At 33.6% G+C, this 23,807-nt stretch overlaps 1 protein-coding gene across 2 annotated transcripts in view; it reads right to left on the bottom strand.

Annotated features, from left to right (window-relative positions):
- Window positions 1-23,807, bottom strand: part of Dmd (dystrophin) — a 1,916,788-nt gene that overhangs the window by 451,855 nt on the left and 1,441,126 nt on the right. For both annotated transcript variants that reach the window (XM_048336444.1, XM_048336436.1), the window contains one exon: window positions 22,350-22,539. In XM_048336444.1, the coding sequence (XP_048192401.1) occupies window positions 22,350-22,539 (190 nt within the window). The remainder of the gene's footprint in view (window positions 1-22,349; window positions 22,540-23,807) is intronic.

Raw genomic sequence — 23,807 nt, 5'->3', positions numbered from 1 at the left:
AAAGTGATTTATGGGTTGTATAGAAAGATGTTCTTCAGTTATAAAACCCTGATCTCCAGATATACTTAGGACATGATTAAGAAGGTAAGTGGTAAACATAGATTCTAGAAATGTTGTAATGATCATTTCCTCCCTCTTCTTTTAATTATTAAAAAATCCCATTTAAGGTGCTAAATTTGCCAATCTAATCCAAATTTACTAGTGAGAAGCATCCTTGAATTCCCTTTAATCTGTTTAGTTACTGAAAATGTTTAATACTTTCTAATCAAGAGCGACCTAGAGCCTCAAAGGCATAATGTACCTTCCTAAATTGGTTTAACTTTTAGTTATTTAATTGGAACTCCAAAGAATTATTAGTTCTTTCTGTTTCTTTAGAGTCCTTCTTAGCACCTGGCACAGGGCTAAGTACATATCAGAAACTAAGTAAATGTTTTTCTGAAAGACTTATTATTTTTCTCTCTTTTTATTAGCATACATTAATAGTACAAAGGGGTTTCATAATGATAATTACATAGACATAAATGGTGTACTTCTAACAAGCTTACCACCTCTATTATATTCCTGTAACACATCAAGACTGATTATTTATAAAGAAAACAATTTAAAAATTAGGCAAAAATACTGAAATTGTAAGATCTTAGTTCTTTTTCATTGATAGTAAATATGGAGTTGAAAGATAATTTCAGGAATAAAACCTATAGTCTTGCTCATCCACTAAGAAGAATGATATTACATTGTTTGCAAAGGAATAGATGGACCTGGGGGGAAATGATGTTAAGTGAAGTAAGTTAGTACCAAAGAGAAAAAGGAAACATGTTTTCTCTCACATATAGAAGCTAAAACTAATTTATAAATGTATAGGTAAAGTACTTGCAAGTGTACACAAATGTATTAACTGTAGAATGGTATTTGCAGGGGCAAATTCAAATGGTGTAATTCCTTGGGAAACCTCACTCATATTCCAACAAAATGAATACAATGAAATAGGCACTTGAAAAGGTTAAGGGGGGATGAGAGGGGGAAATAAGAGGAAGGGGTACATAAATGAAGAGAGGAAGTAGGGAGAATCCAGTTATAATATTCAATGCACATCCTGTGAAACTAAGAATATTGAGGAGAGGAGTTGAATTACGAGGGGTGGGGACAATGATGAAAGGGATGACATCATTCAAGATGCCATGTGTTTAAAAACTGATCTGTTGAATGGTAACTCCTTTGTATACCTATTTAAAGACAATAATGTGTAATTTAAAAATAAAATAAAATAAATCCTAGTTAAATTTGGCAAAAACTCTGGTTGTAATAAAATCTTTTTTGATTTTATAAAATTTTATTTTGATTTTGTTTGATTCAATTCAACAAGTTTTCATTAAGTATGCACTATTTTGACAATGAAATGCTGAAGATATTTTTTAAATTGCAGAATCACTCAAAAATGTTAATGTTTAGTAGTGGGTTAATTTGCAGTTGATTTGCTTCTGATTTTGACTTGGACTGCTGTCCATTATTGTATTGATAATCCCGGGGGTTCATAACAAACAATTGCTGAATGATTTTTTAAACTCATCAGTATATATCATGTGGTTTATTACTTTTAACTCTTATGATCAATTTTATGGTCATTTTTATGCATTAGAATGTAGGTCCTTGAGATCAGATTTCTAACTACACCTTATGAAGTACCTTGCACAGTAGTTCACCAGCAAATGATAGATAGCCCATTGATTGCCAAATGGATATTAATTTATTGATGGGCATAAGTCTATTAAGAATGTAAAGAGAATTTACAAATGCAAGGCTGAGGAAATAGCTCAATGGTAAAGCCAGGATCAGTCTTGAATTCCATATTTAGCACAGCAAAAAAGGGAAGACCTAAGTGCAGTGACATTCCTCAACCAATCCAAAGGTGTTAAATATTAAAGATGAGTTTAACTATTAAGTCACTAAAATTGTGTATAAAAATCAACTTTCTATTGTATTTCTTTGAGTTATATCATATGAAATGTATCACAAAACCAACTACTCCAGTTCTATGATTTTTGTTGTTGTTGTTGTTGCTGCTGTGCTAGATCCACTTTCTCTCCATTTTCTGCCTTTCAAGGTGATTTAAAGGACTCCTATGCAGACTAGTTTTCTGTTTGGTTTGACTAAGGAGAGAATTAGCAAGATACTGGAATAAAAGCAAATATTATGTTCAAGGTAATAGTGTTCTTGATTCCTTTCCCTCAGGGCCATATAAAGAGCAAGTCGTGTACCCTTGAGGGGAGGTCATTGCTCTTCTCAAAGCACAATAACTTACATGCTGTCTTTTTTTCTGGGATCTGAGACATCCTTTCTATTTGCTTTAGGGAGAGGTGACTACAGCTATTAGCCTAGAGTATTGTACCATGGTTTCATGGTTTCCCTATACCCTGCCTGCCTGGGTTTCAATTTCCTTATGGGAAATAGAGACAGTGAGCAAGACCATAGGCCAGGACAAGGATTCTATACCTCACAGAATTTTTATCGTACTGTCTTTCCATATCTGAAAGTTGTGAGTACACTCAAAGTGTTACACAGAGGTTGTTTGTAGTCAATATAAGTTATAAGTTATGAACATTTCAGACTGTGTCTCTACAATTGTCTCAACACCAAACCAGCTGACGGGGTTTAATATGACAATAAAATTGGCATAGTTTTGCTGTATCAGTTGAGTACTAATTATGCTATAAAGAAATTTGCAGTGTATTAACAATATACTACATTAGTGTATAAGTAATTACACTGGGCTATCAGATTTAGTTCATTTATAAGGTTGACCATAGAGACATAGTCCATTATAAAACTGTTCAAGGTCACTGATCAACTGTAAATACCTTTAGTTTTGAAACAGTTGAATAGAGTACAGTCCTGCTGATAGGCAGAAAACACACTATCTTTTCTGAGTTACAGGTATGAAATTCACCCTGAATCCACTGGTTCTGTTTGTGGCCTAGCAATGGTTACAACTTTCTCTTCAAGCTTAGAGTAAGTTGCAGGCAATTCCCTTTAAGAATGTATGCTTTTTTGAAAAAATTTGATACTGAGAAACAGAGAGTGTGAATTACCAAATACATTTTAGGGAAAGGGGGGAGAAAAAAAAGATGTTAAAATACATTTGGTTAAAATTTTGCTCCTAGTATATCTCAGAAATTGCACTTATTTTTTTTCTCAAATTTTTATTATCAAACTGATGTACAGAGAGGTTATAGTATCATACGTTGGGCATTGGATACATTTCTTGTACTGTTTGTTACCTTGTCCCTCATGCCCCCCGCCCTCCCCCCCTTTCCCTCCCCCCCCAGGTGTTCAGTTCACTTACACCAAACAGTTTTTGCAAGTATTGCTTTTGTAGTTATTTCTCTTTTTTTACCCTGTGTCTCTCAAATTTGGTATTCCCTTTGAATTTCCTACTTCCAATACCAGTAAACACGGTTTCCAATATACTCAGATAAGATTACAGAGATAGTGTAGGTACAACCATAGGAAGGTGATACAAGAACATCATCAATAATAGAAACTACACATACACATAGGACGTTGAAAGTAGTTACAACTGTGATATATCAATTGTTTCCATAACATGGAGTTCATTTCACTTAGCATCATCTTATGTGTTCATAAGGGTATAGCTATTGGGCCTTGTGATGCTCTGCTTTGGCTTGCCTAAACCTGTACTAATTATTCCCAATAAGGGAGGCCATAGAGTCCATGTTTCTTTGGGTCTGGCTCACTTCACTTAGTATAACTTTTTCCAAGTCCTTCCATTTCCGTACAAATGGAACAATGTCATTCTTTCTGATAGAGGCATAAAATTCCATTGTGTATATGTACCACATTTTCCTGATCCATTCATCTATGGAGGGGCATCTGGGTTGGGTATCTATCCAAAAGCCCACAAACAAAATCACAGTAATGCCACCAGCACAACAATGTTCATCGCAGCACAATTTGTCATAGCGAGAATCTAGAACCAACCCAGATGCCCCTCCATAGATGAATAGATCAGGAAAATGTGGTACAGAAATTGCACTTATATTATAAATACATTTGGGGAAGCAATTAACCATCTCATTTGTACAAAAGTACCATTCTCACTATTGAGATTGGCAATGCCTTATGAAAAGAATAAAAGCATTGAAGCAACCTACTATGACACTTCACAGGAGGTGTTTACTATAAAAATTCTTCAAATTAGCTGTTGGTAGACACACAAATTAGCTGTTGGTATACTTATTTTAACATAATCCAGGCCCATATACAAAGAAAGGCACTCTATTATTTTACAGAACTTGCATTGCAGTATATGAGGTTTGCACATTTCTTTCACTTCTGGTGCCTTGTTTTCACAATGATACCCTGCTAAGTAATTAATAGTATTTCATAAAGGAAGACTTCACTCCTTGACCTTCACATTCATGACCCATAATGCAGTGTGCTTTCACAATCTCTATCATTTGTAGATATGGCCTTTCCTGGGAAATGCTCACAAGTACTTTTTGTGTTTTTGTTTTGTTAAAGTCAATTCTCTGGCTCCTTTCCTCCAGTTTTCTTTTAAAGCACTTTAAAGCTTTTAATACTTGTGCTATTCAAAGGAAATAATTTTCATTACATGCTTATTCTGGCAAAAAAAATCCCAAACCAGTTGTATAATTATTTTTTTAATGAGACAAACAGTTTGTAAAAAATACTACTTTTGTACCCTTTAAATTTTGTGTTGGTTTCAAATTTAGGTAAAAAGCCAACATTAATAGTCAGATAAAATGAGTGTCACATGGAAGGTTTCTCAAGCAGATAATAAGTTTAGAACTCTTAATTGAAAATTAACACACAAACATTTGTATTCCAAAATTGAAGAAAATGGCTGTTACAGCTACAGTTACAATGACAGGCTGCATATGTTCACTTACTGAATCCCAAAGGAAGAGCCATTCATTTTTCTTTGATGGATCCTTCTAGACTGCTGCATAATTTGAAAGCTTAAAGTAGGAAATGCAAGCACAATTAGAGATGTCCTGGTTTCTTTTTAGGGGGTTTAAAGTCTGTGACTATTAGCCTTTATGATAAATAGCTCACCATGTTTATCTCCAACAGACCACATAGTAGATTGAATGACTGCCCTCAATCCTTTGACCTTTCTAACAGTATTGTACACCCATACTCACATCAAGGTCTTCTATAGGTAGAAAGTATTTCTCCACCTTCTTGGCTTTGGGTTTGGCCATGAGACAGGATTTGCTCAGTGAGATAAGCAAATATGACAAGAACTGCGACTTGAAGTGTACTTTTGATATTGCATTAGAAGATCATACTCTGAATAGCCAATACTGCATTAGTTTAAATCTCAGAAATATGTGGTATAAATTCATATTGGACCTGTGGCTGGAGATAAGACTGGTTAAAGGCTACCAAACTGCAGAACCATGAATAAGTAAATATTCATTGAAGTTAGACACTGCAATTACAGTTTTGGTTGTTTATTATATAGAAAAGTTGGTTGATAGACAATAAAAATGCAATGTTATTGTTAAGATATTTAATACAGAAATTTCTACTGAATTTATATACATTAAGTACAAAAGGAAAAGACCAATTGATTAGAAAGTTGTCCTTCTCAGAAAAAAGTTTATATTCATTCCAGGTACTGGGATCATATAACAATAAATTACATGGGGCTAGCAATCAAGTAAGGGAAATCCTACTCAAGTTTAATTCACTGGGTCATATTCTTCAAGGTTTTCAAGTAAATTTAAAATCTGTAATATTTGAAAGGAGCCTGCTGTGATATGTTAATGACTGTGAATTTGTTGGTCCTTGGAATAGTTCCAAAATACTAAGTTTACAACAAAATGAAATCTCAAATAAACCTTCATGTAAGGAAATAGAATGAGTCTTCTATTATTGGATGGGACAAGCAAATGATAAGGTGCCTTGTGACATTTCTATTATTTCTGTTTCCAATGGGTGAAAGTGTCTATGTCTTGTTTTTAATCAGGTCTATAGATTCCTTCTTGCCTTACTTTCTACAGGGTTGGAGCTATGCTTCATTTCCAGCATGCAAGAGCTAATTTGAAGAGAATTTAGGAGATGAATTTTGCTGCTAGAGTTCCAATATTTTATGTCTCTTCAAATTCTTCCTCTGCTTCTTATGTAGTCTCTGGATTTGAATGACATCTTTCCTTGCTAGGGAGCTGGGAAAAGCACTAGAGATGAAATGAAGAAACTACGGGATAATAGCTTCATGTGATCAAAGATATTGAAAATAGTAATTCATTTTATATTGGAGGTAGATTAATATCCTTGAAAATACCTAATGTTATGAACTTTATTATTCTCATCTGATAAATTAGATTTCAAAGATTTTGTTTTTAGCTCCCTGCTTCATGGAATGTGGTTCCTAGCTTCAAGAGTAGAGAACATTGGACTGAATTTAAAGATGGACCCAAAAACTAGCTGGCATAGTAATATTAATAAACAAGTATGGAATATAAGAGTCCTTCCTGTTGTGTGAGGAGTCATTACAATAGAATGAAAAGGGCACATTCTCTACAGAGTAAGACACATAAGACTTCTCAGCACATTTTTCCCTTTATGTATAAAACAAGTATAAGAATATCAACTGTTACTTAAAGGTTAAAAACAAGGTTTCCATGGGTTGGGCTTCTTCTCCAAAGTTAAGAAAGAAACTTGAACAGTCCAGTAGTCATGGCTTTCAATAGCTGTAATAACGGAAATTCCAAATACCACAAAGGGAAAAGAATAAGTTGGAAATTGAGGCTCTATAGGTATTATTAAATCTGGCTTGTGTCAACTTCTGGTGGCTCTAAGTGCTACTAATGTGTAGTCATTAATAAAAGTTGCATTTTAGGGGATTTCTGGCAGATTCTTTCTTCTAAGGAACTTGCTATATTATAGCCTAAAATTGTTGTTTTTTTCAGTGCTTAGGTTATGTTGAGGTTAAGATTTGTTAAATATTAAAAATGGGCCAATATTTGTTTGGACTGTTATCTAAGAGATTTTATTTGGAAATGAGGAAAAGTATAAATCTAGGAAGCCAAAAAGTTGGGAAGTAAGAATATTTCTCTCAGCCAATGTCCTTAGACCCCCTTAGTGTAGGTATAGAAAAAAAAGACATCTACTAAATAGTTGGGGCTCTGCAGTAGGGTTGGCTGGCTAGATTTTGATTGTCTGACCATATTTTGCTAGCCCTGTCTTCCAATAAACCATTAATTCCCTAAGAAACCCTGAAGTTGTTTACATATACCATCTTTCCCATTACTTTAGAGGCTTTTGCAAGTTCATATTATCATCTGAGTTTTAAGATACTGGCTAGATTCAAGAATAGTAAGAATACTTCAAATAACCAGTAAAATGTATTCCCTTGAGTTCAAGCCCTGTTCCTGGAAGGCATACATACGTATATAAAAACACACACACATGCACACTCATACACACATATATGTATATATTGTATATATGTGTATATACATATATGTACGTATATATGTACATATATACATATATGTACATACATTTACATATATACATATATATGCAAATGCAAGTTATTGCTTGGGATCTGAAAATAAGCAATGAATGTTGTAATATTATGCACAAGTAATTGGGATGTTCTAGTATTATTTAGAATATATGCCATAAATTGTTCTTAAACCCAGCATAGATTGCTACACATATATGAAGAGATTATATTCTACTAGCTGAATGGAACAGGGGAGTGTTTGTGGTTTAGGAAGTTTTAAATCCTATGCAGTTACAAAAAATTCCTATGTATGTGATTTGGTTCGAGTAACAAAGAAATAAATCAAATTTATACATTAAAATATTTTTGTAAATATTTTTAAATGATAGTGTAATAAGCTGGTCTTTCCAATTGAGGTCCTGTAATATTTTTGGCTATAGATCAGAAAGACACACTACAATGTACAAGTATTTATCAGTGAGTTAAGGTATGATTGTGTGTGTGTGTGTGTGTGTGTGTGTATTAGCAGAGCCCATTTTTAATTACAAAAATAAAGTAACATCTATATACTTTCTGAATGTCTTTTCTAAGATTAAAAGAACAATGGTGAATATGTTCCTTTTTATGGGCTCACCAAACTAAAAGCTATTACTTTCATTTCTTTAGCTAAATTTCCTAGCTAATTTCCCCCTGACAGTAAGTATATATTGGTTGAAACTATTCTGTAAAATGACACTGCTTTTGACTTTGTATCAGTTGTTGAAAAGTTGTTTGTAACAGGGGAAATGGTTTATTTAATTTTCCTTTTTCATGGGGAGAAAAATATCTTCAAGAACTTTGGTACAGAAATCTCTGAAAGAGAGCATTCATAGATGAATGCTGATCAACAGATTGCATACATTTCCCAATCAGCTGTGCAGACTGAGCATTTTCACGGCTGCAGTCACTTTATAAAGATGATTCAGAATTAATCAGTCCTCCTGCCACTTTTATTATTTATATATTCACAGTATTGACAGATTTCATTTTCTTCCCACTCTCAACTTCTCTTCTACAGGAATAACACTCACGACATGGAACAGGGAACAGCAAGACATAATCTGACCTTGCTTCTTTAAGACATTACTCAGCAAATCCTGAGAAATTACATATGCTAAAATTGAATATGCATATTTGCACCAACCTTCTTTTTGTTTCTTAAAGTACTTTATTCAGCATATAAAGCAAACAGTACATGTATCTATAGGTATCATATACAGTAAGTATAGAATAGTTATGGCTATAGTTGCTGTGGATAATGGAAGCAAATATCTCTGAAAACAATGCAACCAATGTACTTTACCAAAGGGATCAATCTCTTGGAATTTTGAGCATTTACACTTGTGGCATTTTAAAATGTATTGCATCTTTCCTGGGATCAATACAAATTTTAACTGGACTGAAGTCCCATGTTAACAGTTGCCGCTAATTCATTTTTAGAAAAAGTTTTAGCAAGCATTTATTTTAATATAAAAGGGAGAAATGGAGAAGAGAAAGAAACATTTCCTGCTCTCCAGGCAGGAAATGGGAGTGACAGTACCCCTCTAATTCATTCTAAAGATATATTAACAGTAATCTTTTTAAATGTCTGAATTCATGAGGCGATGGCATGTGAAAGGCTCAAATTTGACTTGGCCAAAGTGGCAGAACAAATAATGTTATTCTCTTGTATCATTTCCTTAAGTTCTGATGAAGAAAATATGAAGTTCAAAAATGAATAAGTCCCATATTAAATAAAGTCTGAATATATAAAAAGATTGTTGTCAGGCAAATCTACTGCTTGCTTGTCTTCAACTGACATCTATTTTTACATAGACAGTATAATTTAAATTCAGGCACTAAACATGAGGAAATACTGAATAATCTATTCAAAAGGAATTAAAAAGCATTAAGATCCTCTTGTATCCCCTGCCTGTGGTTGCTCCCATGCTATCACTGTATCTCATCTGAGTGCCCTGGATACTGTATATACTGGTATTAGAACTAGGGAAGGAAAAGGGAATATCAAAATCGAGAGACAAAGGATAAAAAGACAAACGACTCCAAAAGAAATACTTAAAAAAACATTTGTGTAAATCAACTGAACAAATCATGGGGGAAGAGGGGAAGGGGGAGGGGGGATGGGGGAATGAGGAAGGAGGTAACAAATTGTACAACAAATGTACCCACTGCCTTACATATGAAACTGTAGATCACTTTGCCAATAAATAATTATTCAAAAAAGCATTATTAAAATATTTTTATAATATTCTTGTTTAGAGTAGTATTGCTATAATTAGCTAAATTTCTCAGTGTAGTCGCAATGATTTTGCCAAACAATTAGTGACAATAAATCCATTCCTACTTTGGGAATGTTTCTAATATTACATATATATTGGAAAACAAATTTCATATATATTTGCATCAATGAAGTCAAGTCACAAGGGTAATTATAATGCTTCCATATCATTATGAAGGTTAAAGTAGATACCTACGTCCACTATTTTTATCTCTCACAAAATTAAGTATCAGTCAATTGCTCAGGGAAAAACATGACATATTAAAATAAATCACATTATCATGCAATACTTTGATGAGAGGAGAGGGTAGTTAATCCTCCCCCTCTGAACCTAGTATAGAAATAGTTATTTCAACTAAAGATCGGTGGTAAGTAATAAGTATAAAGTCACAGAAATAAACAGTGCATTTATGATGTACAAGAAAAAACATTTGATTACTTCAAAAAGTACGTGTGATAGTGAACTATTACAAATAAAACAACCGTTTAATATCTAACCACATAGATGGATACCAATATTTAATATATATTTAGGAAAAACTAAAGCTTGCTTTTTATTTTACTTAGCCATTTTCTCAATAATGCACTATAAAGATTAGTAGCTTCAAACTGTAATCTACCACAATTACCTACCAGCTTCTCTAGAGCAGACAATATACTGAAGAACATATTAATGATGCATGTGTACTTGCTTACATCTCTCACTTCTCTAGGGTATAATTTTTACTACAATATTTACCTGAGCTAGGTCATTGTTGTATTACTATTGTTGCTAGTGATGAATCTGTTAGTCGATATAAGAAATAAATAATCTTACTCCCTTTTCTCCTGGATTCTTGTATGAAGAATGGAAGCACATATTTTATCTGAGGCAATCTTTTACAATATATGTGAGTACAGATTGACTGAAGTAATTTTTAGTACAAGGGAGCAGAACGTACCATACATTAGAGTAACAAGTTATGTATCACCAAACTTATTATTTCTTTGAAGAGTATATGTTATATGAGAATTAGAACAAAGCATTGCCCTTAAGGATTTTAGATAAAGTCATATCCTTTTCCAATACTAAACAAAATATGTCACATTGTGGCAATTAGACTCTGAGTGAGGCACTTTGTGAGCAAGAGAGTTCTCAGCCATAGATACACCATCTAGAAAAATATCATCTCATCTATTCGTGTGTGTGTGTGTGTGTGTGTGTGTGTGTGCGTGTGTGTGTGTTCTTATTATGCTTCTCTCCTTAGAATGCCAATTTAATTTTTTTGGTTTTTTTCTGGTGTCATTCCACTTTTGCGAACGGAAAAATACTGTAAACTTTATAAACTGAGAGTATATATGAAGGAATTGTGGAGAACAACTTATAAATACAAAACTATTTATTCAAAATATACAAATTTGGTTTAGACACTATTGTTTACTGAAATATAGCTAATGGGTTATAGCTTTTTGTCCAGGTTACTCACCATCAATCAAGTGTGTGTGGTAAGTATCTAACCACTCCCTTTCCTTTTGATCTTATATATAGTTTTACACTGAATTTTTCAGTACTATGACCACACAACAAAACATAAGACAGGGGCTGGGGATATGGCCTAGTGGCAAGAGTGCCTGCCTCATATACATGAGGCCCTGGGTTCGATTCCCCAGCACCACATATACAGAAAATGGCCAGAAGTGGCACTGTGGCTCAAGTGGCAGAGTGCTAGCCTTGAGCAAAAAGAAGCCAGGGACAGTGCTCAGGCCCTGAGTCCAAGCCCCAGGACTGGCCAAACAACAAAAACAAAAACATAAGACACATTGTACTAGACCTCGTTTAACAAATATATTTATGGAAGAGGGACGATTCTCTAAATCAAGGCTGAAACATAATTATGAAAATTTAGCCATTAATAAAATTAGTTTGGTACAGAAATCAACCTAAAATAAGGAGAGTTTCTAATACTATAATTTGGTCATGCTAGGCGAAATTTATAATTTAATGTCATGAGCCATTAGATCATAACATTAAATTAATGATCATGGCTCAGATGGCATGAGTAGTTTTATATAATATGTAAATGAATAAAAAAGAGAATGATAATGTAAATCTTCTAGGTACCATCTGGCTCAGCTTTTCCTCCTGTTTCTCCCCAAACACAGGGAGGAATAAACAATATTTTTTCCTGATTGGTTAGGCTTTGGAGATAAAAATAAACAAAATCTTCAATACAAGCAGAATGTCTATTTTCTTCATTTATTTTTTCTGCACAAGTAAATATGCCTTGTAGGATCAAAGTTTCTCCAATTTCAGAACTGAAAAGGCCTCAAGCCAGCTTCTAACTTAGTTGTTCTCAAATATAAGTGAGTAGAGGAACTACCTAAGGGTTCTACAGATTCCCCGATCCAAACCTAGAGATTTCTCTTTTAACATTATCAATAAAAATTTCCGGGTTAAACTGATGTTAGTAGCATGAAAACTTGGGGGGAAATCTACTCATTTAGTCTAGGTCTATCATTTTCTAGAAAATAAATGTAAGATATCCAACATCATTGATTTCTTTAAGATCACACATGCTAGTGGTTAGAATTGGCATAAAATATTTTCAAATTTCTGATATCATATTATTTCTATAAAAGTTCTCCATCAAAGAGATGTTTGGTAGTTCATTTTTTTCATTTTTTAATATGCCGATATATACTTAACATAAAATCTTACAATTTGGAATATTTTGAGTGTACAGTGTGATGGTATGAAGTATATTCACATTGTGGCACAATTATCAACAACATTCATGTCTAGAAATTTTCTATAACCCAAATAAAACTCGGAAATCTAATAAGTAAGAACCCTTACATTCTCTTCTCCCTTCGTGTACTGGAAATCTTTACAATGAACTGTCTCTGTGAATATTATTGTGTATTTAACATGAGTGGATGGAAAGTATCTTTTTGTGTCTGGCTTGCTGCAGTAAGTTTAATGTATACAAGATTCACATATACTAGTTTATTTTTTCATTTTACTGTCTGAATTTTACCTGTTTCTCAAGACAGTGTTCTGCACCTTTAAGAAATTAATTTCTATCATTGTTTATCTTTAACAGATGGCTGGTAAATGAGAGAAAGTATTCAGAAAGGGTATTTCTTTTTGGTGAATGAAATAGATCCTGAAAGAAGGTACAGTGTTGTGAAATTCATTTTCTATCTAGATGAAAGTCACTTGAAAAATCACATAAAAAATGAACGAGTAGGTAGGGATGAGAGAAAGAAAGACAAGGAGGCAGATTAGATAGAAAAAACAAGACCTTCTTAATGCTACTGGGTGTCTACCTTAGGGTCATGCAAATTAGGTTATTAAGTGTATATTTTAAATAGTAAAATATTTTATATGATAGCTATTTTCTTTTACAAAAATGTCAGTGCTTTTTCACAGTAGACAAAGTTGCTATCTTACTCATTTCAGTTTTTAAAACTGCAATGTACAACAATTTTCCAAACATATATAAGCTACCATAAATATTAAAAATAGGTTTGGGGGAGTAAATCATTGGGAAGAATGCCTGGTCAAGTGATTCATAAATATCCAGGTCTCATTCTACTTGGGGGGGGGGGTCATAGCCTTTATTTGAATCCAATATTGGTTTGTTGAATTGGGAATGAAAGATTGAGGTAAAACATGGTTGGATCAGGAGAGAAAGTACCATGCTGCTTTTGGCAGAGAATAAGTAACTCAGTAACTCCTAAAGAACAATGTATTTGTAAAGGTGTTGGAAGTGAGATGGTATTAGGAAGGAAAATCTTGACATTTGTAGAAAATGCAAGTATAACATTTGTATGGATTTAGGTCCTTGTAAGTTACTACAACAACAATAAAAATATTGAATATTCAACATGCTAACAGACCTCTAAAGGACAACCACAGATGCAGAAGCAAACAAAAGTAATCCATTCCTTTCTATCAGGAAATAGACATTCTCCTTACTAGACTAATACGGTCTTCAGTGGGAAATGATTTACATCTCTTGTATTCTTGAAACTCCCTTTCATAACCAGGTGTAATGACTTCTTTTACCTCTATGGGGAATGGCTGATTTATGCACAGACCTTTGTTCAAGAACTTTTCTTTAAAGATGGATGCTGTTAAACACAAGAAAAAATGTGAACTTTTTGACGTTTCATTTTAATGCAATTTAGAAAACCATGTAAACTGCAAATGGACCTCATGTGGAATGAAAAATCACATGCTGATAATCTAAATTATTTTGAATATTATTAATCTTTGACTAATACCTAAAAGGTGTTATTATCAGAAGTACTAAAGACATGAGGGACTCTAAAATGAAGTTTGTTTTTAAAATGGTTTTAAATACAGCACTGAAGATTCTTTGATTGTCTCCTCCCTTATGCCTAATTTTCACTTTCAGAAACTTTTTACACATTTTTATTATCATCACTTAGTTGTACACGGAGTTTCACCTTAGCTTATCCATATATGCATACAATTGATCAGATTTCCCCTCTATTAATCTTCCTCATCTGTACTTCTCTTTTCAAAAACTATTTTAAATGCTCTTTATTGTTCCATTTTAACACATATACATAAAGTATTTTGCCCATATTCACCCTTCTTCATCCTCTTCATTTGACTTCCTGTACTTACAGAATTTTTGAATCCTAAAGGAAGAATTGTCATCAAATGAAGGAGTACTACTCATTTTTGGCCCTGGAAGTCTGCTCCCAAAGACTGTTAATCTGACATTCTTTGACATGATAGGAGAAGAAGTGGAGAAGGTGACATAAAACTTTGACTTTTTCTGTGGTAAAACTTTTCTTGACCTTTTGAATTCTGGTTTGGAGAAAAAGACTTGAAAATAGGTGGGCCTTGGTCAGGTGCTCATGGACAAAAATGTCTCAGAGACTACAAGCCCTTCCCACTGTCTTCAGTTTTACGTCCTCATAGAATGCATTTTAATTAATTTTATTACTTTTATTAACATATCTAGAAACTTGATTTCCTATGTTTTCAGGTTGTATGGGGAAAAAAATAACTACTTTTACCAAAGTATGTTTGTCTGATTTCTAGTTGAAACAGAAAAATGGCAAGTCAATTTATATTCTCAAGGAAGTTACTATAGAAGAGTAAACATCTCTTGAATGACCATTAAAACATGTCTATTCTCAAAAATAGAGTATTAAGGTTTCTTTTTTTATTAAGATTGTGAAGAACTTTTGAAAATATGAGATAATATTGTCACTAACGAACTAAAATCTGTTGAAGATTACCAAATCTATTTTAAAATGAAGTCCCAGCACTCATAGTAGCCAATATTTTGAGTATAGTTTCATTTATTTTTCTATTTTTCATAATGTCTTTTCTCACACAAATTTTTAAAAATGATTTTGCCCTCAAGGTGCCTATAGTGAATTGATACCAAATCAGACACACACACACACACACACACACACACACACACACACTTACATGAAATTAAAATATTACTTTCGAATAGCCTGAAAATAGTAATGGCATATTACTAGCTATGTTTATTCAGTGCTTACTACATTGCAGATTCTGTTTTATACACTTCATATACATTAATTCACATCACCCTCATAACAACCTGAAGGGTAGTGGCTTGCCATTACCCTTGATTTATACCTATGTAATCTGAGAGCAATTAAGAAATGTGTCCATGGTCAATAAGTAACAGAATCATGATTTAAACTCAGGCACTCAAGCTTCAAGGCTCACACTATTAAGCATTATCTGCTAAGCCTCTCTAATATGAAGTAGAAAGCACTAAAATTCATTTATATTAAAGAGAAATGCCTACAGAAATTTGAAAGGGAGATGAGGTGTCTTTCAGCTTGGGAGATTTGAGAATAAGGGCAGGTTTGAATGTAGCTTCTAATTGAAAAGTGGGTAGCATACGGATTATCTGAGATGAAGAAAAGAAACATGAAAATAACCAAGGTCATCAAAAGACATAAATATAGTCTTGCTTAATTGCTCTTTTTGATAGTTGAGGGTACAAGAAAAGAGTTGAAGGTGCATGGAGTAAAATTAAAAATAAGATTTGAAAAAGGTTTGAAGTCAATCCTTGAAAGCCAGGTGAAGGACTTTTTAGAATATCTTAAAAGTCACAAAAGGTATTTGAAAAGTAGTCATTCTTTCATTCATTGCCAAATACTGACTGAGAGCCTACTGTGTGCAATTACCATTTCAGGTAACAGAAATAAAGAATCAAGAAAGAGAAATATCTCCTCTCATTTGACTTATATTTTGGTTACAACCCAAGTTATGTTTTATGAAGTTTAATTCACCATGTTAATGTGGAACATTTGGTAGACAGGAATGAGTGGAGGAACGGAAAAGGTGATAAGAACATTATTTATGGTGATCATAAGAGGGCTAGAGAATAAAATGCAAAGGATTGGGTATAAAAATTTGTAGACTTTGGAAGGCAAGTGAAAAGAACATGTAGAAATGACTACACAATTTGAAATCTACCTTACTGAAGAGATGTTATTGTGATGAGTAGCAAGATAGGAGACAATGACTTGCTATTAAAAATGGACCTATTTGGGTCACATTAAATTTATGCTCTCCGTGAGAAATTGAGTAAGAAATGTCTCACATCTAGGAAGATATACAGGGTAAATACTGGAAAAGAGATACGAATTCTAAAATCACTGGTTTAAAGGAGATGGGCAATAGACCATTTCTGGTAGAATATCTAGCATATAAATAACACTTCAGAACTAGTGATTAGCTATCAAGTGAAAATCATAAGATTAATGAAAATAGAAAGTAATAACTAGAGTAGAACCTGAACAAAAGAAAGAGGAAGGCATGGTAGAGAGGTAGGGAGGTATTTGGTATAATATACAACCTCCAGAAGACTGGGCATAATAACATACACTTGTAATTTCAGCTCAAAAGGCAGAGATAGGAGGATACAGGTTCAAGACTAACAAAGGAAAAAGCTAGCAAGATCCTATTTCAACATACAAGTTGGGCTTGGTGGTTCATGCCTATAGGTCCAACTATGTGGGAGGTGTAGGTAGGAAGATCATGGTCTAAAACTAGCCTGTGCAAAAGCACAAGCGCCCATATAAAAAACAAGCTAAGAAAGGTTTGGAGTCTGGTCAAGTGTTTGAGTATACATGAGGCTTTGAATTCAAACACTAGTACGCCCAAGTACAATATTATCCAGCTGAATAATTGATTAAATACATAATGTTTTTAATTCCAGAAAAGTTAATTTTGATTGTGATAGATTTTGACTTTGTGTAATGATCATTTTAATCTGGAGTGCTAAAAATTCAAATTAGTTAATTTTCAAGGAAGTAATAATAAAGAACCCTTTCCAACTAAATTCACTTCAACTGAAAATAGAAATAATAGTATATCACAGGTTTTCTGTGGGAACACGATTAGGAAATGAAAGTAAAAATTAGTTGGCCAATTATAAAATGTGAAAAAATATCAGTTTTTATTATTTAATGTAACTTTGATCCATTGATGTTTAAGATGGAAACAGATTTATAGCTTCAGTTTGACTTTGTCTAATGGTAATTCATAACATTAATAAGGACCTTTCCCTTGAAGAAAGCATTTCTCAACATACTTTTACATTTATTGCCTTCTAGGATCCTCACAAAATCTCTATGAGGAATAAAAGACAATGGTTATTGGTGCTATCAAAATTGACTTTTCAATATGCCCAATGTCTTCCTACCTACTGCCATAGAGTCCAACAGCTGAATTACAAAGTTATTACACTTAGTGCTTCCTTTATATCAATCCAGATAACTGCTTAATGAAATAGAAAAATCTAGAAAAAAATGTATTAAAGGTTTCAATATATTCAACTACCATTTATCTATGGTTTTGTAGGTATAAAACCATGGCAACATGATCATGAATGCTACAATGTTTGTAAGCAGTAGGGTGGCAAGTCAAAAGACCAATCCCAGAAATACTGTATGATCCAGCAAAAGCATTCTTTGGCATTTATCTGAATGTATGTCTGTCAGAATACAATAGAGACACTTGCATATCCATATTTATTGTAGTGCTATTCACAGTAGCTAAGTTATTGAATCAATGCAGATGACCTTCAGCTGATTAATGTATAAACGAAATGTGATATATATGTTTATATGGATATATATATGCACACATACGAGTATTATTCAGCCATAGAGCAGAATAAACATATGATGTTTTCAGGTAAATAAATGGAATTGGAAATTATCATGTCAGGTTCAGGACAATGATTACAAGTTTTTTTTCCTCTTTTATGTACAACCTAAAATGACCTAAGATAGATAGATAGATACATAGATACATAGATACATGCATGCATACATACATACATAAATACATACATATACACATACGTACATACACTTATGATTTTGTATGTATGTAACTGAAGTGTTATAGGAAGATAAGGGAGAGAGGATTTAGAGACAATGAAAGGAAACAATGCCAAAATGTACAGTATATTTGTATGTGAAATATCACCTTGAAGTTCTTTAGCATCATTAATTTACACTAATAAAATAAATGAAATACTGAAAAAGCTACTTCTCCAATTTCAATAATGTATCAGAAAATCAAAGATAATTAGAGATAGAAATCTACACAAGGGGACAATGTAAGTTGATCAAACATCTCTCTGAGAATGTTGAATAGAAGAGAATTTTTATAAAGGGGGAATATGAGAAGAGTTATCAGTAAGATCTATGAAATTAATGGAGGCAGTGAATTGAATGATATAGCCTGAGGCATGATCGAGCTCACAGATGAAGGAATCTCAAATATTAATTGCTTCTTAGCTCTTTGTTCTGAAAATAAGATCATAATTTTACCATTTTATGACCATCTCTTCCCCACTGCATCACACCTACATATCTTCTTTAGAAGCAGGTATTGCAAAGATCTCTCAGGGGTGCTTAGATTTAGTTAATATTTACAGAATGCTTGTGAAATATTTGCAAAGATGCAGGATCATTCTGTTATCAGGTAGTAACCCACGGTTTGATTTAAGAAGTTTGATCTATGAACATCTTTATCTCCTAACTGAAAATATTTTGGTCAGAAAAAGAATTTGCTGTGAATAAATGTTCATTTTTTAAGGATAAACATGTGATTTAAAAGTTAACTAACATTGTTCAGGCTCTATAGGGTATGTTATGGAAGTTTATTAGCTTAAAAATTCAAGTTATTATCAGAGGTAATAATGTTCAAAAGAAAAATGTATAGGACAATTGCAATATTCTTTAGTTTATTACAGAAAGCTACTAATTTTCCTAACATATAAGAAAACCCTATTGCGTTTCAGAGTGGAATTTATCAAGTTAATTTTGTTCAGGAAGCATATGTTCATGACACAAGTATGCTTATACATTCTATGTATTATAGTTAGTGTTAGGAGAATTAAATACCCAGTGAAGGAACTGATCATAAAAAAGGGAGAGACAAGTAGCTAGACACTGCCAGTGTTCTTATACAGAAAAACTGATTGACAGTTACACAGAAAAGTACATTTTGAAAAAGATTTCAGCCTCTCTCAGTAGCATTTATAGAAAGTAAACATCACTTCAAATAACAACGATAAACTGCTTGTTTCTATATCTTGGAGTTCATTTCAATTAGCATCATCTTAGGTGATCATACGTACATAGTATGTTCATCTGCTAGAACTATCTTAAACATATACTTAATAATTATTACCAATGAGGGAAACCATAGAGTCTATGTGTCTTTGGGTTTGGCTCACATCACTTACTATGTTTTTTCCAAGTCTTTACATTTCCTTATGATTGGGGAAATATCATTCTTTCTGATAGAAGCATAGAATTCAATTGTGCGTATATACATATGTATGTATGTGTATATATATATGTAATATATATATATATATACATTTTCTTGATTCTGTCACAATTTCTGGATCCATTCCTCTACTGAGGGGCATCTGGGTTGGTTCCATATTTTAGCTATGGTAAATAATGCTGTAATAAATATGGAATCTCAATGTTGTTTTGATTTGCATTTCTTTTATGGCCAAGGATATTGAGCACTTCTTCCTGTGCCTCTTGGTCATTCCCATTTTTCCTTCTGTTTATCTTTGCTGTGATTTAATCCTGTTATCACTTTATTTGATTTTGATACCCTGGGTATTGTGTATATGTTTGTCTGAATTAGGGAAAGAAGGAGAACATCAAAATGGTGAGACAAGGGGTAAAAGGTGAACCAATGGTTTTGTAAGTGTTGCTTTTTGAATGGTTTGTCTTTTTTTTTTCTTTGTCTCTCGAGTTTGGTATTCCCTCTCCTTTCCCCAGTTCTAATATCTATATAAACAGTGTCCAGGGTACTCAGATGAGATACAGTGGTATATGCGTCCATCAGAAGGAATGACACTGTTGCATTCATGAGGAAATGGAAGGACTTGGAAAAAATCATACTAAGTGAGTGACCCAGACCCAAGAAACATAAACCCTATGGTGTCTCTCACAGGGATTAGCTAGTATATGATTAGGCGAGTCATGGTAGAAGATCCAAAGACAGAGACAAACTACTGTTTCTCCTGCTATAGCCTCCAAAATGCTGGTATTACATGTGTACACCTCTACACCTGGTTCTACAAAAGTTATATATGGGTTTTAAGAACAAACACAGGGACTACTGTGGTGGCAAATGTCTGCAATCCCAGTCGTAGTCATAAAGTTCAAGAGGTGAATTATGTGAAAGAGCCCATTTTGGACTACACATTGAATTTGAGGCCAGCATGAGTTACATAACAGGACACTGTCTCATAACCAAATAAGAAAACTAACAAATAAATGAAATACAGTTTATCACATTTAAGCTGAGGCAGTAAAAAGCCCGTGTCATATGTTCAAAGTTTCTTTCTTCTGCCTCTAGTACTCTGAAGGTTATAGAAAAGGGTTCAGTGTTTGTTGTGAGTTTTCATTGCACAGTCTTACAGATATCAATATAAAATATATAAGATATGTTAGATGTATCTCTGCCCTTAATCAGATTTACTTGCTATTTTAAGAGGTTTATTAAATCTCCAATATTAAATTCAGTAACTAGGATATTCCTTGATTTCTAATTAATCTACTGAAATATCCACATTGTCAGACATATATTATATATCTACCATGGCAATGAGAAAAATGTGAACTCATATAGCAATTAAAATTCTACAGTGTCTTTATGAACATTTATAAGGTGAAATAAAATTTTATTTGTGAAACAGCATAAACCAAATGAGTCACAACAACATATTGTCTAACTTGTTATTCATCTGACAAGGAGAAAAAAAAATCTCAATTTGCATTGTTTTTACATTCTATCACCAGCCGTGGGAGATTTGTGCAAAGATAAAGTCAGGTATTGTTCCAGACAAATTAACTTCAAAGGTTCGAACAAATTTAGCATGCATTGTGGAGGAGCAAGTGGGGCTACAGGAGGATGATAAGGCAAGAATGATGAATTGAAGATGCTCTAAATCTTCACTGTCACACACTCGGTGCTCCAGAGTAACAAAGTAGATCGAATATCAAAACAAAGCAAAATGAAACAAAAGGCAGAGGAGAACAAGGAGAGGAGAGAAAGAAACTTTGCTTGCTGTGATCATATTTGGGGATTATGTTTGTAAGGTAGGATATACTATCACTTCTTGGATTCTCAGTTTGAAAACATGATAATAATCATTAGTCCACACATTCCTACTATTCTAACACAACAAATAATATCCGCAATACTAATAAATTCTGATGTCAAGTCAGACAAACTACATACACATAGTGAAAGTATGAGATTTCAGGAAAATTACATCCATTATAGAGGGAAAACCTTAGCAGTCTCCATGAACTGCACAGTATGACTATCACAATGATACCATTTAAATGAAACTATCTGGAACTTCTGCTCTTACTGTTTTCGCAGATGGAACTTTATAGCAAGAATTTTTGTTTCTAGGAAAAACAATTGCCTGAAAATTGTCTGATCACTAACGATGACAAATTTAGCCATCTCATTTTTATTTTCACAGATCATGTTAGGAAGAAAACTACAAAATGCCAGATTAACATTTCAAAACGTATTTGAAAGTAATGAAGGGAAACTGATTCAGTTAGCAACACTAGATAAAACAGACACTTCATACAGATGCTTTCCCTGTAAAATATTAAACAAACACTCAAAAATGGCAGCCTTTTCAATTTAATAAACCAACCCTAAACTTATTTCTCTGTCTGAGCAAAGTTTCTGCTTGACCAAACCTCTAGTTTTCTTTGAGACTATTTTTCCTGCTCAAAAAATACATACTTTTTAGAAGATCTGGGTATCAAATGGAATCATAAATGATTTTTCATTCTCCTTCTGCCTTTTCCTTGCCCAAATGTGGAACTGTATCAGCTTGTATAAAACAAGTACTTTATTCTGTCCCCAGCTTATCAATTACGACTACAAATGCTGAGAACTGTTCAATTGGATTCACAAGAGTGCTAAAGTGGAAATGCTTGACTTACTTGCCATTGTTTCATCAGCTCTCTGACTCCCTTGGAGTCTTCCAGAAGCCTCTCCTTATGGGTAGCATCCTGTAGAACATTGGCAGTTGTTTCAGCTTCTGTAAGCCAGGCAAGAAACTTTTCCAGGTCCAGAGGGAACTGTTGCAGTAATCTCTGAGTTTCTTCCAAAGCAGATTCTCGCTCACTCACTCTGCAAAAAAATAAAATAGCTAAATGCAGTTCTCAAATATTGCAATAGGGCCCCCAGTGAAGTCCACACAAAGACCAGAGATGTGTTGTTTCTCAAGTGTTTCGTTTAAGCAATAACTAGAATACTATTTACTGTCATTTCATGGACCTCAAGGCACCCATGGGAGAAAGCATGCAAGAATACCTATTAAAAATGAATAGCCTTAGCCAGGCTCCAAGGGTTCACCCCTGTAATCTTATTCAGGAGGTGGAGATCTGACAATAGAAGTTTGAAATCAGCCCAGGCAGAAAAGTCCAGGAGATTCTTGTTTCCAATTAACTGGAGGTAGAGCTGTAATAAGCTAAAGAACAGCACCTAGTCCTCGAGTTCAAGTCCCAGTCCCCAGTATACACCATGCATGCACGCACACACACACACACACATACAGAGAGAGAGAGAGAGAGAGAGAGAGAGAGAGAGAGAGAGAGAGAGAGAGAGAGAGAGAGAGAGAGAAAGATTTGGACCTTTACAAATTCATACATGGGTATTAAAATAAGTAATTTTTGCAACTGTATAGTTTATGTTAGAATTTTTTCAAATATTATTTTAATATGTTGTAAAAGTTAATCATCATATGTAAGTCCCTAAAGTCCCTCACCATGCTTATCTTTGATGTTACCCTGACACAGAAACAGGAAACAAAGATTAAATAGGTAAGGAGACAATTCAAGAGATTACTAACAAAGAATCAAAAGTGAATACTAGGGGCATGAGGGACAAGGCAACAAACAGTACAAGAAATGTATCCAATGCCCAACGTATGATACTGTAACCTCTCTGTACGTCAGTTTGATAATAAAAATTTGAGAAAAAAAGTGAATACTACAAGGGGGAAAGGAGGAGGCGTTGGAGGGCGAAGGTAAAAATAAAACTAACAAGGAAAAATTCCCAAAGACAATTGTACAAAACATCACTTTGCGTGGTACTAGGGTTTTTGGTACTATTGCATTGGGTTCTTAGTTCATTACCTGATGGCCATAGAACTGAGAATATCATCCAAAAGAAAAAAAATGAAGTTTAATGGAAAAGGTAGGGACTAAAAACCAGATAGAACAGGGTTTAGTTTTCAATGTCTTTCACCAGTTGTGTGACAGGACAACTTCCTAACCTCTCTGATTTTTTTTCCTTTTCACAGCTACTGCTGTGATGAGAATGTTGAGTATGTCACTGTTATTCATTATAGTTACTCAAAAATCTTAGCTGCTTCTCCCACATTCCATTGTCTCATT

Source organism: Perognathus longimembris, chromosome 28, assembly GCF_023159225.1.
Source record: "Perognathus longimembris pacificus isolate PPM17 chromosome 28, ASM2315922v1, whole genome shotgun sequence".
In the NCBI taxonomy this organism is placed as follows: Eukaryota; Metazoa; Chordata; class Mammalia; order Rodentia; family Heteromyidae; genus Perognathus; species Perognathus longimembris.
Note: the sequence above shows the minus strand (reverse complement) of the source record. Positions and strands in the feature narration are given on the sequence as shown.